The 13,473-nt window shown below is 38.7% G+C and overlaps 1 protein-coding gene across 1 annotated transcript in view; it reads right to left on the reverse strand.

Moving 5' to 3' along the window:
• The window catches only part of fam189a1 (family with sequence similarity 189 member A1), a 177,864-nt gene extending 165,328 nt beyond the window's left edge, over positions 1–12,536 (reverse strand). Inside the window, exon 1 of the mRNA XM_073837105.1 lies at positions 11,777–12,536. Within this exon, the coding sequence (XP_073693206.1) occupies positions 11,777–12,001 (225 nt within the window). The 5' untranslated portion in view covers positions 12,002–12,536. The remainder of the gene's footprint in view (positions 1–11,776) is intronic.
• Between the last annotated feature and the right edge of the window lie 937 nt (positions 12,537–13,473).

The following is a 13,473-nucleotide window of genomic DNA, read 5'->3' on the forward strand; positions in this document are numbered from 1 at the left end:
ACAGACCCTTGAACTCCTGAATTAACTCATCCTTTCTCTGACACCAAAAATGCTTCAACATGCCCAAAGAAAACAGGTTTCAGTCATTCTGTCTCTAAAAAAATGGCTTTTTTGGCCATTCTGGTTGATTGAATCAAATTAAACTACACAATGTTTTTGACTTGAATGTTACTTCAGAAGTTCACTTTTTATGTTACCTGACAAAGCATTTTTGCAATGTTTTACAGAATGAGAATGAAATTTCACTTAAGCCTAGTAGCTAGTCTCAGATGGCATGAAAGCAAGGTGCCAACAGGGTGTGTGATTCATTAAAACAAAGTTAAAGAGATAGTTCTCCCAAAAATGAAAATTCTGTCATTAATTACTCACCCTCATGTCGTTCCAAACCTGTAAGACCTTCGTCCATCTTCAGAACACAAGTTAAGATATTTTTGATGAAATCCAAAAGCTTTCTGACATTATTAAAATTAGGGGTGCTCCGATCCGATATTAGGATCGGATATTGGGCCCGATATTGAAAAAATAGCTGTTTTTTTTCCTCTTTTTTTTTCTTCCTCCGTCGCAGCCAGTGACTGTAAATATAGGTCGCAGCAGATCCTATATGACGGCAAATCAATGCCATTAATTAACGAGCTAGAGGAAAACAGATCTACGCGTGAGCAAACGGAAACCGCAAGCTCATCTCAAACCTGTGCGCGCGACATATTCTCTGGGCGCAATACAAGCCCTCGCGCTAGATCTTCTCTCACCTGCTCGCGCGAACAGTCGTGGGGCAGGTCTTGCTGGTTTAATTGTAATCTCAAACACCATTGGTTACCTACTCTATTCCGGGAGTCAGTCACGTTAATATAGCCTTAAAAGCTTAATATTGCATGAAATTTAAAATATAACCTTTAACCATGCCAATAACCGTTTAGCCAACGTTCCGTGGGCATGACGTCTGAGGCTGAGACTATGTTCAGGGTTGTGCAGGAAATGTTAAGTGCAGGGATGGTTGGTGTCTGTACTCAGAAATGCAAGGAAAACAAATAAGGCTTTCTAATAAAATAAGGTGAGCCACTGAAGGGACATGGTTAGCTTAATGCTAGCAGTAGCCTGTTATATTGCAGTACATAAGATTTCACTTACCACATAAACAGAGTAAGGAGAGATGGCTGCACAGACAATGGCGAATGATTTACAGATCCTGAGAATCACTAACAAGCATCTAAACTTGTCAAATATGTGGTAAGTACTGCTGCTGTAGTATAACGTTACACAGAGCACGTGCGATCGCAAAAGTGAAAGTAAAATGATCTTGCATTCAAAACGGCAGTTTCAATGACCCGCATAATAGCAGCTGGAGCTCCGTGATTAAATATATATTTTCCTTCATGTGCCAGCTACTGAATAAGCCGCTTTGTGAAACAGCCAATCAGAGCAGAGCTCATCATTATTATTCATGAACCTTCCAAGTAAGGTAATAACAGACCATTTAATTCTAGGGACAAATCCTAGGGTTGTAAATGGACCTGTAAAACCGTTTCTGAAGAATTTTTGCAATTTAATTAATAAATTAATTCTTTACAAAATCAATTAATTAGACATGCTTCTGATTGCTACAATTTAATGAAACCATTAAAATGGAATCTAGAAAATTATTGGAAAACGCAGAATTTGGTAAAAATAGAAAAACAAAAATAGAGAAAAATAAATGTAATTCATAGGGCCTTTAAAATGTATTTTTTGTTAAACTTGTAATACATTGCTTTTAAATTTGAAAAAAATAAAAAAATAAATGTAATTTGGAAAAAAATAAAATGGAATTCAGGAAAAAAATCTAATGAATTTCATATGACCCTAAATATAATGACAACATGTTCCTTAAAAATCACATCAAAACAAAATTAACTGAGCTTACTCATGTTATATGTCAATCATACATTCTCTTACTGTTTTAAGTGGGCATTTCTAGGGCAGAATAAGCTAAAAGTAAACCGGTGACTCTGATTTTCCATTCCCTGGAAAGAGATGATCATAGGTACAGTCACTGTGTAAACTCACATCTATTTAGTGTTAGTTGTAGCCTTCTACAATGAGCATTACTCATGTGTTTGTAGACATGTGAGCTAGGATGCATTATTCTTTCAAGGTGTAAAATATTGCTCTTCCTTTAATGGCCTGCCATTTGCAGGAATTATGGATTACACATGGACTGCTCATGGAAATCTCATCTAAATATGGCCACCTGCGCCAGAGAAGTTTCATTAAATGAGATCCATCCCACCTCCTCAGTCTTTAATCATGTTTCATATTCAGAAACAATTACGCAAGGCAATTTAGCCAACCCAGGAAATGAACAACTCCCATCCAGGCCTTTTCTCTCAGGCAAACTTGTAATTTACCAATTAGTATGCAAAGAGATTTTAATTCTGCCAGCTCCACACGCAAACCACAAAGGCGATTTTTCCTCTTTAACTCCATGTCTGAACCATTAATCACTAATCAAAGCTTTTAATGACGCAGAGACAGACACTTGAATATGTACACAAGGTTCTGCTGCGGGAATTATACTCCTTTAATGGTAGACCGTCATGAATGGAAAAACAGAACTGCTCTGGCATTATCAAAACAGCCTTTGTCTTTTTATTGGTCTGGATAAAAGAACAGTAAAATATTTTTCAGTTAAGGCAGAAAATGCAATCTTGAAGTAATGTAATTGCTAAAAATCTTCTTCAGACCTATCTGGGAAAAATAAAGTAAAATAAAACCATTTTTTTCCCACTTTTCGTATCACAATGTTCCAATGAGGCTTCTCTATCACACTTTATAAAGTCTCGTTGAAAACAAGACAGTAAGTATGATCTATTGAATGCAACATAGTGAGTGGAGACAACAGAGGCTCCTCCTCTGCAAAGTATGAGATGAATTCTGGGACAGAGAAAACAGTGGTGACCACAATGAAATGAGCTGATTAAACTGAGCTTGGGAGAACTGACAGTGTTTTTATTTGCGGGTATGCTGGCATGAAGAGGAAGGGAAAAGACAGGGATGGTTTAGAAGAGCTGAAAGGAGGGGTTGAAGTTCAAAGCTGGGATGGGAGAGTTCACTCATTTGGGACTTCTGGAAATAAACCCAGTCTCGCACTCATTATCGAACACTCACATTATCGCAAACAGACCTACTAAACAAGTACTGTAAAGCCCTCCCACCCATCATGATTAACAGTATAATTTAGATTAACATGATTAACAATCATGATTAACACTGTTTTAGTACCTCGCGTGTGAAACCACATGATGCCCACACAAGGACTCCTGCATACTCACTGGTCACACATACACTAACATGGTGAAGGAAAGCTAAATGTTTGAAAACGAAACTTCAAATTATGAGAAGTGTTTTCTAAAAGCAAGAGGCCTGGAGTTTGATGTTTTCCTCCTGTTCCAAGTCTCTACGGCTGTGTTACACGAGTCAGTTTGGATGGTTGACTAATGTGCAGCCCAGCTGCAGAGCGTCTCTACAGAAGCACAAACTCAGCCAGATGAGGAGCTGACACCAGACATATGTGAATGTGGGATCAATTAATAAAAAAGAGAACTTCTGTACAGAGCCCTACATAGTCTTCTAGGGATGCAGAGCTAGATATTTAGGTTGATTCTGACAAACCAATGCTTATTTACCAATACCAAGTTACTATTTCACTAATTAATTCTCTTATTTTGGTTTATGGTCACATTACATGCAGATAAACAAATTTTTATTTCAGTGTTTCTTTTTTTTGTTTTGTAAAGGTGGCATATCATGAAAATCTGACTTTTTCTGTGGCAAAGTGCTATAATCAGTTCTCCGGTACATCTACCAACCCAGAAAATGTCAAAAGAACTCTCCAGTAACTTAGTTTTGGTAAGCCTTTTTCTGCAAGCATGTGAAAAAACGACTGCGTCAGATTTCCCTCCCGCTGTGATGTAGAAAGGGGATCTTATTATAATATTACCGCCTCTTAATCTGCATGTTTCCATCCACAGCTATGTCATTGTGTTTTCGCAAGTGACAATGGTGTACCAGTTTTAACGCCATGGCAAAAGTTCAAGCAAAGCATGTTAACTGTTCTATCTTTGGCTGCACAGACAAGCACAGAACACTATTTAGAGTCCCAGCCTCAGAGGAGAAAAGAGAGAAGTGGATTTGTTGATTTATTTACTTTATATTACACTGCTCCACACATCTAATATAAACATGCAATTTCTTTTCCAGCTGTTTACCTTCACAAACATAACCAGCTGTTTTTGTAACTCGTATGTGTTTTTAACATAAACTTTTGTGTATTTGACAGATTAAGTGTAATAAGACACGAAAGAGAACATTTTAGTACTTACATGGCATGTGACAGCCACTTTCTGTATGTGTACTTCAGATGTGTGTGCTCAGAAACCCCTATATCAGCTGAAACTAATATGGTTTGAAACATGATTTTAGCGTGATAGACATAATAATTAAAACCAAACAGAAGTTTTTTGGCAGAGTATCTAAGATACGTGCTGTAAAGGCACAGCCCTATTCTGTATGCCCTAATATTGTGTTGGAGTCCCCTACAACAGGTTTAAATGCATCTAAAGTCAGAAAACATTGTAATTTTCTCAGTATATACATTTATACAGAGTCATTTGACAATGATTTTGTAACTGTTCATTCGAAGCAGCTTTGAGCATAATGTCTGTAAACCCCTCCCTTCCATAAACCTACTCGGCTCTGATTGGTCAGCTGGCCAGGCCTGTTGTGATTGGCACAGAGAGGAGTACTTGAGCAAGTTAGCGAGCGCTACCATCTGTGTTGCCAAGTCCGCGGTTGTTTTTGATGTCCGTGGGTTGAAGCAACCCTAATAACATCATATGTAGCCCCTGGAATACGAATTTACCAGGGGAACCCAGACAAATGCGTGTATTGTACTCCCCAAAACGCAGGAAATTTTTAATAGGGGACCATCCTTGAAATGCAATTGGGCTAGTTTTGAGTAGCAATTGGGTTTTGTTGTGAAAACCTGGCAACCTGCACCTTTAAGTATAAAACAATAATATAGTGCTCCAATCCATTCTTAAAATAATGACATAAAACATTTAGTCTAACACTTATGCAAGCAAATAGTGCCCACAGCTAAAGTTCAGCTGCTAAACTATAAACATGTCACAAAACAATAATGGTGGATATATTAGCCGAGTGCTGACGTGAATGATGAAACAGTTTTTAAACCAAAATATGTCTAAGTTACATTCTTTATTATTAAACGAAGCAATTAGAACAACGACAGTCTACATTAATCGACACATTCTTAGGAAATAGTGGGTCCACAGCGAATTATTAGAACTATTTTAGTAAGACAGTAATATTGTGGTTTACCTGTAAACCTAAAGCTGCACTAGGTATACATCACATATTAGCAGAAAAAACTAGATATTTTGAACACTCACTTGAAAATGTACACATAACATATCAACCGTACTTACAGGTTGTGGTTAGGAAACACTTGTTAGTCTAAATAAATAAGATTAGAAGCCAAAGAAGATTACAGAAGCAGTCCTCTGTAAAATGACGAGCACACAACAAAAGGTTCGAATTTGCTGTGGTATCATGGAGAAAAAAATAATTTTAACCACTGATTCTTTACATCTTCATCCATCGGCAATGAAAACAAAACAAACTAGCTTTCACAGTGCAGAACACAGCGTCTTCTCAACATGATGTTAACACACTAACTAGCAAAAGTGTTTGTGGGGCAGGTCAGACCCGTTCATACTTTACAGACAGGCGGGTCGACTCTTTCTTTTGAGAGACAATAACTTTAAGTATAATGCACTTTTTTGATTTACAGCTTTGCAGACTGTTTACACTGAAGGATAGCTATGTTATAATAAACCCACTCTTTGACCTGCTCTTCAAAGGGACATGCATGAAAACAGCGTGTTTCTGCTTCCACTCAAAATTGGCATTTTCAAAATTATATAATAAATAATCTGTGGGGTATTTTGAGCTGAAACTTCACAGATACATTCTGGGGACACCTGAGACTTATATAACATATTGTAAAAAAAAAAAAAAAAAAAAAAAAAAAAAAAAAAAGGGCATAATGGGTCTTCTTCAACATTTTAATTATGTATAAGCTGCAGTTCTTTTGTGAAGCCTCAGGGATTTATGAATCCCAGTTTGGGAAACCCTGTTTGTATGTAAACGTACTACATGAATTAATAAATAAACAGAGAACCAAATGTGCGATCAAACATTTTATGAATCAACAGCTGATGTGATGTTTGAGCACTTGCTCTTCCGTCTCACTCACAAGCTCTGTGGGAGTTTGTGAGGAGGCAGTTGAATAAACAAAATTCTGAATCAATACACACGTCATCCTTTTTCTCAACCTTCTCCTGTAATGCCTTGTGAAGGACTGTGGACAGTGGTGCAGGGCACATGAAAGCGACGTAGGTGCATTCAGGACACATTAACACACTACTGCAACCAACCTTTGCCAAACAATAGTACATCTGTTTACACCACGGTGCACCCCTTGAGAGTGTTCATCCTGAACCGTATGCGCTGTGTAACTGTCAGTCAGGCCTGCCCTTGTTGCTAACTCCCTCTCCAAATGGAGCACTGCAATGAATTTCATCCCAGAGTGGCCATCCAGAGCAGCAGGGCTACTTCAGATTGCCTCCTCACTGTGGGGGATAATGGGAAAAAGGGCACCTCCGGATAGCCCTGCAACAGGATTTCCTCTAAGCTGCTAACTGACTCAGGGTAAACAGAAAGTGAGGGAAGGTTTTGTGGGATGCTTTGCTGGAAATTCACTAAACGTTGTTGCAAACATTACAAATTCGGTATTCAAATCTCCAGTAAGAGACTGACACTCAAAACAGACAGAAAGTCTACATACAATTACCTACTTTTTTGGAGTTTTAGTTTAGTCAATCGAAAGGAAGAATTGATAAATAAAGTGGTTATTTTTGTTTTCTTTGCACACAAAAAGTATTCTCATAGGTTCATAAAATTAAGATTGAACCACTGATGTCACATGGACTATTTTACAATGTGCTTACGATCTTTCTGGACTTTGACCGTGGTAGTATCCTTGCTGTCTATGGGTCTATAGAGGGTCAGAATGCTCTTGGATTTCATTAGTGTTTGGAATATGAACAAAGGTCTTACAGGTTTGGAACAACATGAGGGTGAGTAATTAATGACTGAATTTTCATTTTTGGGTGAACTAATCCTTTAAAGCACATCTGGACATACTTATTGCATCATTCATACAAACAAAACACTTCTGGTCAGTTTCAGTATTGGTAGATTCAGCAGGAAACAGTTCAGGTCGGCATGGAATGTGATACGACAGGGTCATTTCGTATAAGCCTGTCAGGGCTCGTTTTGTTACCCGGGTGACATGTCTGTTTATGGCTGTCAGTGTTTCAACACCCTTCTGTCATATTCCTACCAACACTGAAGACGCTCTCCTGCAGAATGTGATGAGCCTTGAATGAAAGGATCTGTGTTTGAACAGAAAAACCAAACGCCTGGTTGCATAGAGAAACAAAGAGAAGCACAAGTTAAATTCTCACATGAAGATGGATTAACAAAATACTTCTGTGCACATACACACACACAAACTCGGAGTTCTCCTGCTGATCAGGCTTCCCTGCTGTGGTCAGGGCCTTGATGCAGGCTCTCTGTTTTTGTCTGATGTTACAGCAAAGAAAGAGGGATGAGAGATGAGGGGGGAGGTGGCGAACATGAGAAGCAGAACGCTGAGAGAAAAGATGTAGGGGATCTTAACATGACCTTAAATGTTAACCTTAAGCCTTAGCAGAAAAAGAAAAAGTATGACATGTTTTTATCTTTTTCTGCCCCTTGTTCCTCAGCCTGTCTATTCTCTTTTTAAAAAGTTCAAAAATTGTACCTTTGCTAGTCAGTGGGGCAGTATACTCAAGATACACCTTTGTGCCTTATCTACCCACAGAGGTACTAGTATGTACCTGTAAGATACTAATATACACCATTTCATAGTACAAAGAAATGCTGCCACAGTGACAACTTGGTACAGTTTTTCTGACAGTGAGTCAATAAGGGTCTTATCTAGCAAAACGATCAGTCATTGTCTAAAAAACATACACATTTATATACTTTTTAAGCACAAATGCTCATCTTGCACTAGCTCAACCTCACACATTATGTAATCACGCATGCATGACGTAGGCGGAAGTACCGACCCAGTGTTTACAAAGCGAATAGGCAAAGGAAGTTGAACACCCTTTACAAAAAAAGGTAAAACAACAATGTCGGACAATTTTGAAGTTGGAGGAGAAAATGAGATGGAGTTTTTGACAGTTGAAGAACTAATCGTGTGACTTTTGAAATGTGATTACGAAATGCATGAAGATGCACATACAGATCTAGTGCAAGATGAGCATTTGTGGTTAAAAAATATATAAATTTGTGTTTTTGTTTTTTTTTAAGATAAGACCCTTATTCCTCGAGCCCTTTGAAGCTGCATTGAAACTGCAATTTGGACCTTCAACCTGTTGGCCACCACTGAAGTCCATTATATGGAGTAAATTCCTGGTATTTTTTCCCTTAAAAAACGTAATTTCTTTGCGACTGAAGAAAGAAAGACATGGACATCTTGAATGACATGAGGGTGAGAAAATGGGAGATTTTCAATCTGTAAGTGACAAAGTACAACTTTGTTATTAAGCAAATTATAAAATTAAATAGTTTGTATGATACAAGTAAATTTAAGCATAACAAAATTACAAAAGATTAGGGTGGCCAAGTCCACCACTTTAACGCAGAATTGGGCTACTTTTACTCTGTTGCTACAGGTTGAAGTGATCATCAACAGAGAGGAAAACCATGGATAAAACACTTTTTTGGGCTAGTTTTGAATAGCAATTGGGCTGGTTTTGTTTCGCAGACCTGGCAACCCTGCAAAATATGGATATATATTTATACAGAAATTTGCTTGCACAAATAAAGTAAACCTGATCTCATGACCAAAACGTACCTGTGGGAACTTTTTCGCAAGGCGCGAAATACGTACAACCATCCACGTTTTGTGACATATTCAATATGAAATGTCCACTGAGTGGTGCTAAAAGATCTTTTTTTTTCCCCTGGAACAGATGAACGTACATTGGTAAGTTTTATGTGACATTGGTTTTGTATGTGTAATCGCAGTTCTGACTTGAAATGTCCATTGAGTGGCACTATAACTCTAATGCTCTGTGATGTTTTAAAACAAAGTACCACATGCACTACACCTAAACCTACCTAACAGGATGAACAGACGCAAATGTAGCGTAAAAACGCATTTACAAGAATGCCGTTATAGTTTGCTTTTCAATCTCTCATCTTTCAGCTCTTTCATCGTGAGTTATGTTTTTCACAGGATTTATAACCAAGGATTCCGTATCCTAAGTCCAATTCCGACCAAGCTTGTTACATGTGGAAAACAAAACATATGGAGCTGTAATCATAACTGTGTATGAAAATGATTAAAAGTGCTCACTGTTTTACCACCTCTAGTGTTCATTTCTGTTGGAAACTGATTGTATTTTGTATCTAGCAAAAAAAAATCCCACAGGTACGTTTTCATCATGAGATCAGGAAGGTAAACTGTCTATACACACACACACACACAAACAAAATTTATATATAAATGAATAAATATTAGCAATATACTGGGAATCCTAAAAAGAATTGTAGTGTGATGTAATAACAGAAAAACAAGTAACATCGGATAGGTTCTTTATTGGCATCTTTGGCTCTATATAGAATATTTAACAACCATGGAACCTATCCAATTTACAAAAATGTCTTTATAGTGTAAAAATGTTCCTTTAATCATTAAAATGTTCTTGACAGTTCTCTAATAACTGCTTAGCCTAAATATAGCAGGCTCTTGTATAGCATGCCCCATGGAGTGTAGGTAATTTAAAGAAATGTCGGAAGAGAAACATTTTGAACACTTTAAATCATTACATTTCCCCCCTGCACAAGGACAAGCACACACGCTGTTCATCCCCCTGCTCCGCTCGCTCAAGACCACACCATTAATCCAGACTCTGATTGGTAAGTAATTCTGCAGAGCTCCATTATGCCCCAGCCGCTCAGCCCATTCCTGTGAGGAGCACAGCATGTTCACCAGCTCTCTGCCGCTATGACCTCAGGCCTGGACACGGCGGTCTGCCCCCACCACAACCCACAGGCGCAAAATCTATCCCAACACCCTATTAGATATTTAAAACCAGCTAATCTCCTGCACCTACAGAATACATCTACATGAAAATCCACAAAACCATACTGATACAAGAAGCAGCTGAGCTTTCTCACAGCCACATTTTCCTTATCTGCTACATGCAATACATTCAGTGTCTGGAGAATGATCAGTGAGCCCAGTTGTTTGACCTCTGACCCCAAGGCTGGTTATCTTTGCCACCACACATGTCCCCGTCCCATCTACATTACATTTTCACAACCATAATTAACACCGCTGAGCTTTTATATACGGGAAGAAAATCAAGAGTGTGTGCCTTCATAAATATTTACAGTACGGCATTAAATTTTAAGGTGTTGAAAATACTGTCCTACAAAAGTTCCTTGTACAGTGTCCTGTAAAGATGAATCAGAGGGTTGTGCTTATGAGCTATTTTGTAATTGTTACTAAATATATATATATGAAAACCAGTCAAGGTGCATGGGCATAATTGTAGCAATGGCCAAAATACATTGCACGGGTCAAAATTATCATTTTTTCTTTTATGCCAAAAATCAGTTTAAAGTAAATATCATGTTCCATGAAAATATTTTGTAAATTTCCTACTGTATATAAATCAACACTTAATTTTGATTCGTAAGAACTTCATTTGGACAACTTTAAAGGCGATTTTCCTAATATTTAGATTTTTTTTGCACTCTCAGATTCCAGAATGTTAAATAGTTGTATCTCAGCCATATTGTCCTATCATAACAAACCATACATCAATGAAAAGCACATTTATTCAGCTTTTATGTATTAATCAGTTTTAAAAAAAATTTAATTTTTTTTGTGGTCCAGGGTCACAAATAAAGTCTAAGAATCAATAAACAAATGCAATGGAAGAAGCAGCAGGTTATAACAAACACACTAACAAAATATATGGAAGATACAAAATTCAACACATAAAGCAAGAAAACCAGATAAATTGGAGATGCATAGCCATTTTTAAAGTGTGTACTGTGACTCAGACGCTGGTTGAAAAGATGTACTCTTATTGTGATTAATGAACACAATTATTCCTGTCTGAAAACCTAACAAGGATGCATTAATCAATACTAGCCAAAAAACTAACAGCCTGTTGAAACACTTTCACACAGAACATCAACAGGCATAAGTGAGGTGCAAATAAACGTGTCTGATCTTCTCTAAGCATTTGGCTTCATTCTGCTGCACTATAAGAGGCAATTCACCAACCAAGCACACAGCCTTTGATAGGTGAGCTCACCTGAGACCAAGCAATAAAGCCGCTTCAAAGAGTCCCTCTGCCCCACGAATTATTTATAGGCTACTTAATTTCGCATTTGGTGAATATTGTACCACTGGCTCTCGATGATGAGGTGGAGAATTGAATTATAAACTAAGAATGAGGCGCGCATGATGTGATTGCTGACTCTGCAGTTGCTGCTGGGGGTCACAAATGGCGCGTAAAATCACCCCTCTGTTCAGGGGAAAGTCACAAAAATACATTATCGTTCAACAATAAAAGCAACTTACCGAGAATCCAGCCCAAAAGGGACACGAATGTCTAACCCTCGGAGACGTAGTGAGGGCCAACGCGGCGAAACTGACAGCCAAAATGAGACTCCCGAGCACCATCTGTGAAACTCCCAGAGAAAGCATGATGCGAGTCCGGGTTCGAAACTCCCTCAGCCGCGACAGGCTGCGGGACAGAGATACCGGGCTCAGAGACCGACCCCTCGGCATTGCACTGACGGGCATGGTGGTCACGACTAAACAGTTTAAATCAAACCAGAACTTGAGTCAAATCAGCAGGCTTCGGGTTCACAGGACACCTCTGGGTTCAGTCGCTCCGACATACACCGCGTAAAAACGAATTCAAAGCGTGTTGGCAAAACGCGCAAACCATCATCCCGTTACACGAGGAACTTAACGATGTCCTGCTCTTACTGTTCTGAGTAGAAGTGCGCTGTTTTCAAGCAGGTGTTTCAACTAGCGTTATCCAAAATCATTTCAGTAAGACAACGAGGTAAGCTTCGCTGTATGGTCGCCCGCTTCGAGGAAACACACGGGATAGGTGATCCATCAAATCCGTTCACAGCCGTGACAGTCCGTTAATGAAATCTCCCACGGCTGTGAACAGAGAACGTCTAAATAATAAAGCTCGTATTCAGAGGAGCGAACTTCACATCTATCGCGCGTTTGTACGAGCGGCGTATGACGCGGAGGTTCCACGACGCGTTTCCAGTGTAATAATGTTCGCTCGATTCGTGTGCAGCCACAGCAGCAGCCGCAGCCTCGCGTTAGTAGTCTGTCAGTTGGATGTGTGAGCAGGTGCTTGGGTAGAGGAGGAGATGGACTGACGTGCCGCCATATGTAGATTCAGATAGATGGTTGCGGGCAAGGAACTCATTCGTGCAGCCATGAAAGCCAGAGTCCGTAACTGGATATAATGAGCCTACTCGATCTTACTTATTATTCATATTGTTACTTTTCATTTAACTCGCTTTAAGACTGAGCTTTTGCGTTAATATGGCAATGGCATTTAAGCAATGTCAAGTGAGAAATAGTGCTGCTGTACTGAATATTAGCTATTCATATTCATATTCATATTCATGAATATCAGATATTCAGTGCTGTTGGACCATTGTGATTATGATGATGGTTTTGTACAAGTTAAATAAGTAACTAGTATCCGGCAACTAACGTTTCAGTACAAAATTGGCTAGTTTGGGATTTTAATCTCTATGTAAACAGAAGTCAAAGCTTTAAGCTTCATGTGTCACCAAGCAACGCACAGATTCAAAGTAGATCTGGAACAGAGTATGTGAATGGAACGGAGCGACTGATATTTTCACTCCGCAAATCAAGGCGTTCTGTATTGATTTCGCTTTAATTCCACTCCGGGTTTTCCATTTTTCACTCCACTAAACCAGAGAGAAACCTGTTTAGATTAGAGCAATCGAAAATTTGAACGATTTAACGTTTGGAAAAGCGCTACTGCTGTAGACAAAATCACTTTGCATAGATTTCTATTTTTTGGATAAAACACGACGTTTCGTTTCGACATACTCCCGTCTAAATCTTGATAAACACACAGAAGTGAAGCTATCCACCTTTTTCTTCCTGTAAGCGTGGGCACGGCCATTTGTACATTTTATGGGTCTGGCCTCCGGTCTCATCGGCGTCCAGATATTTTTAGCTGTACAAAACAGTTTTGCTGCTTGATATTG

Source organism: Garra rufa, chromosome 3 (assembly GCF_049309525.1).
Source record: "Garra rufa chromosome 3, GarRuf1.0, whole genome shotgun sequence".
NCBI classification, from domain to species: domain Eukaryota; kingdom Metazoa; phylum Chordata; class Actinopteri; order Cypriniformes; family Cyprinidae; genus Garra; species Garra rufa.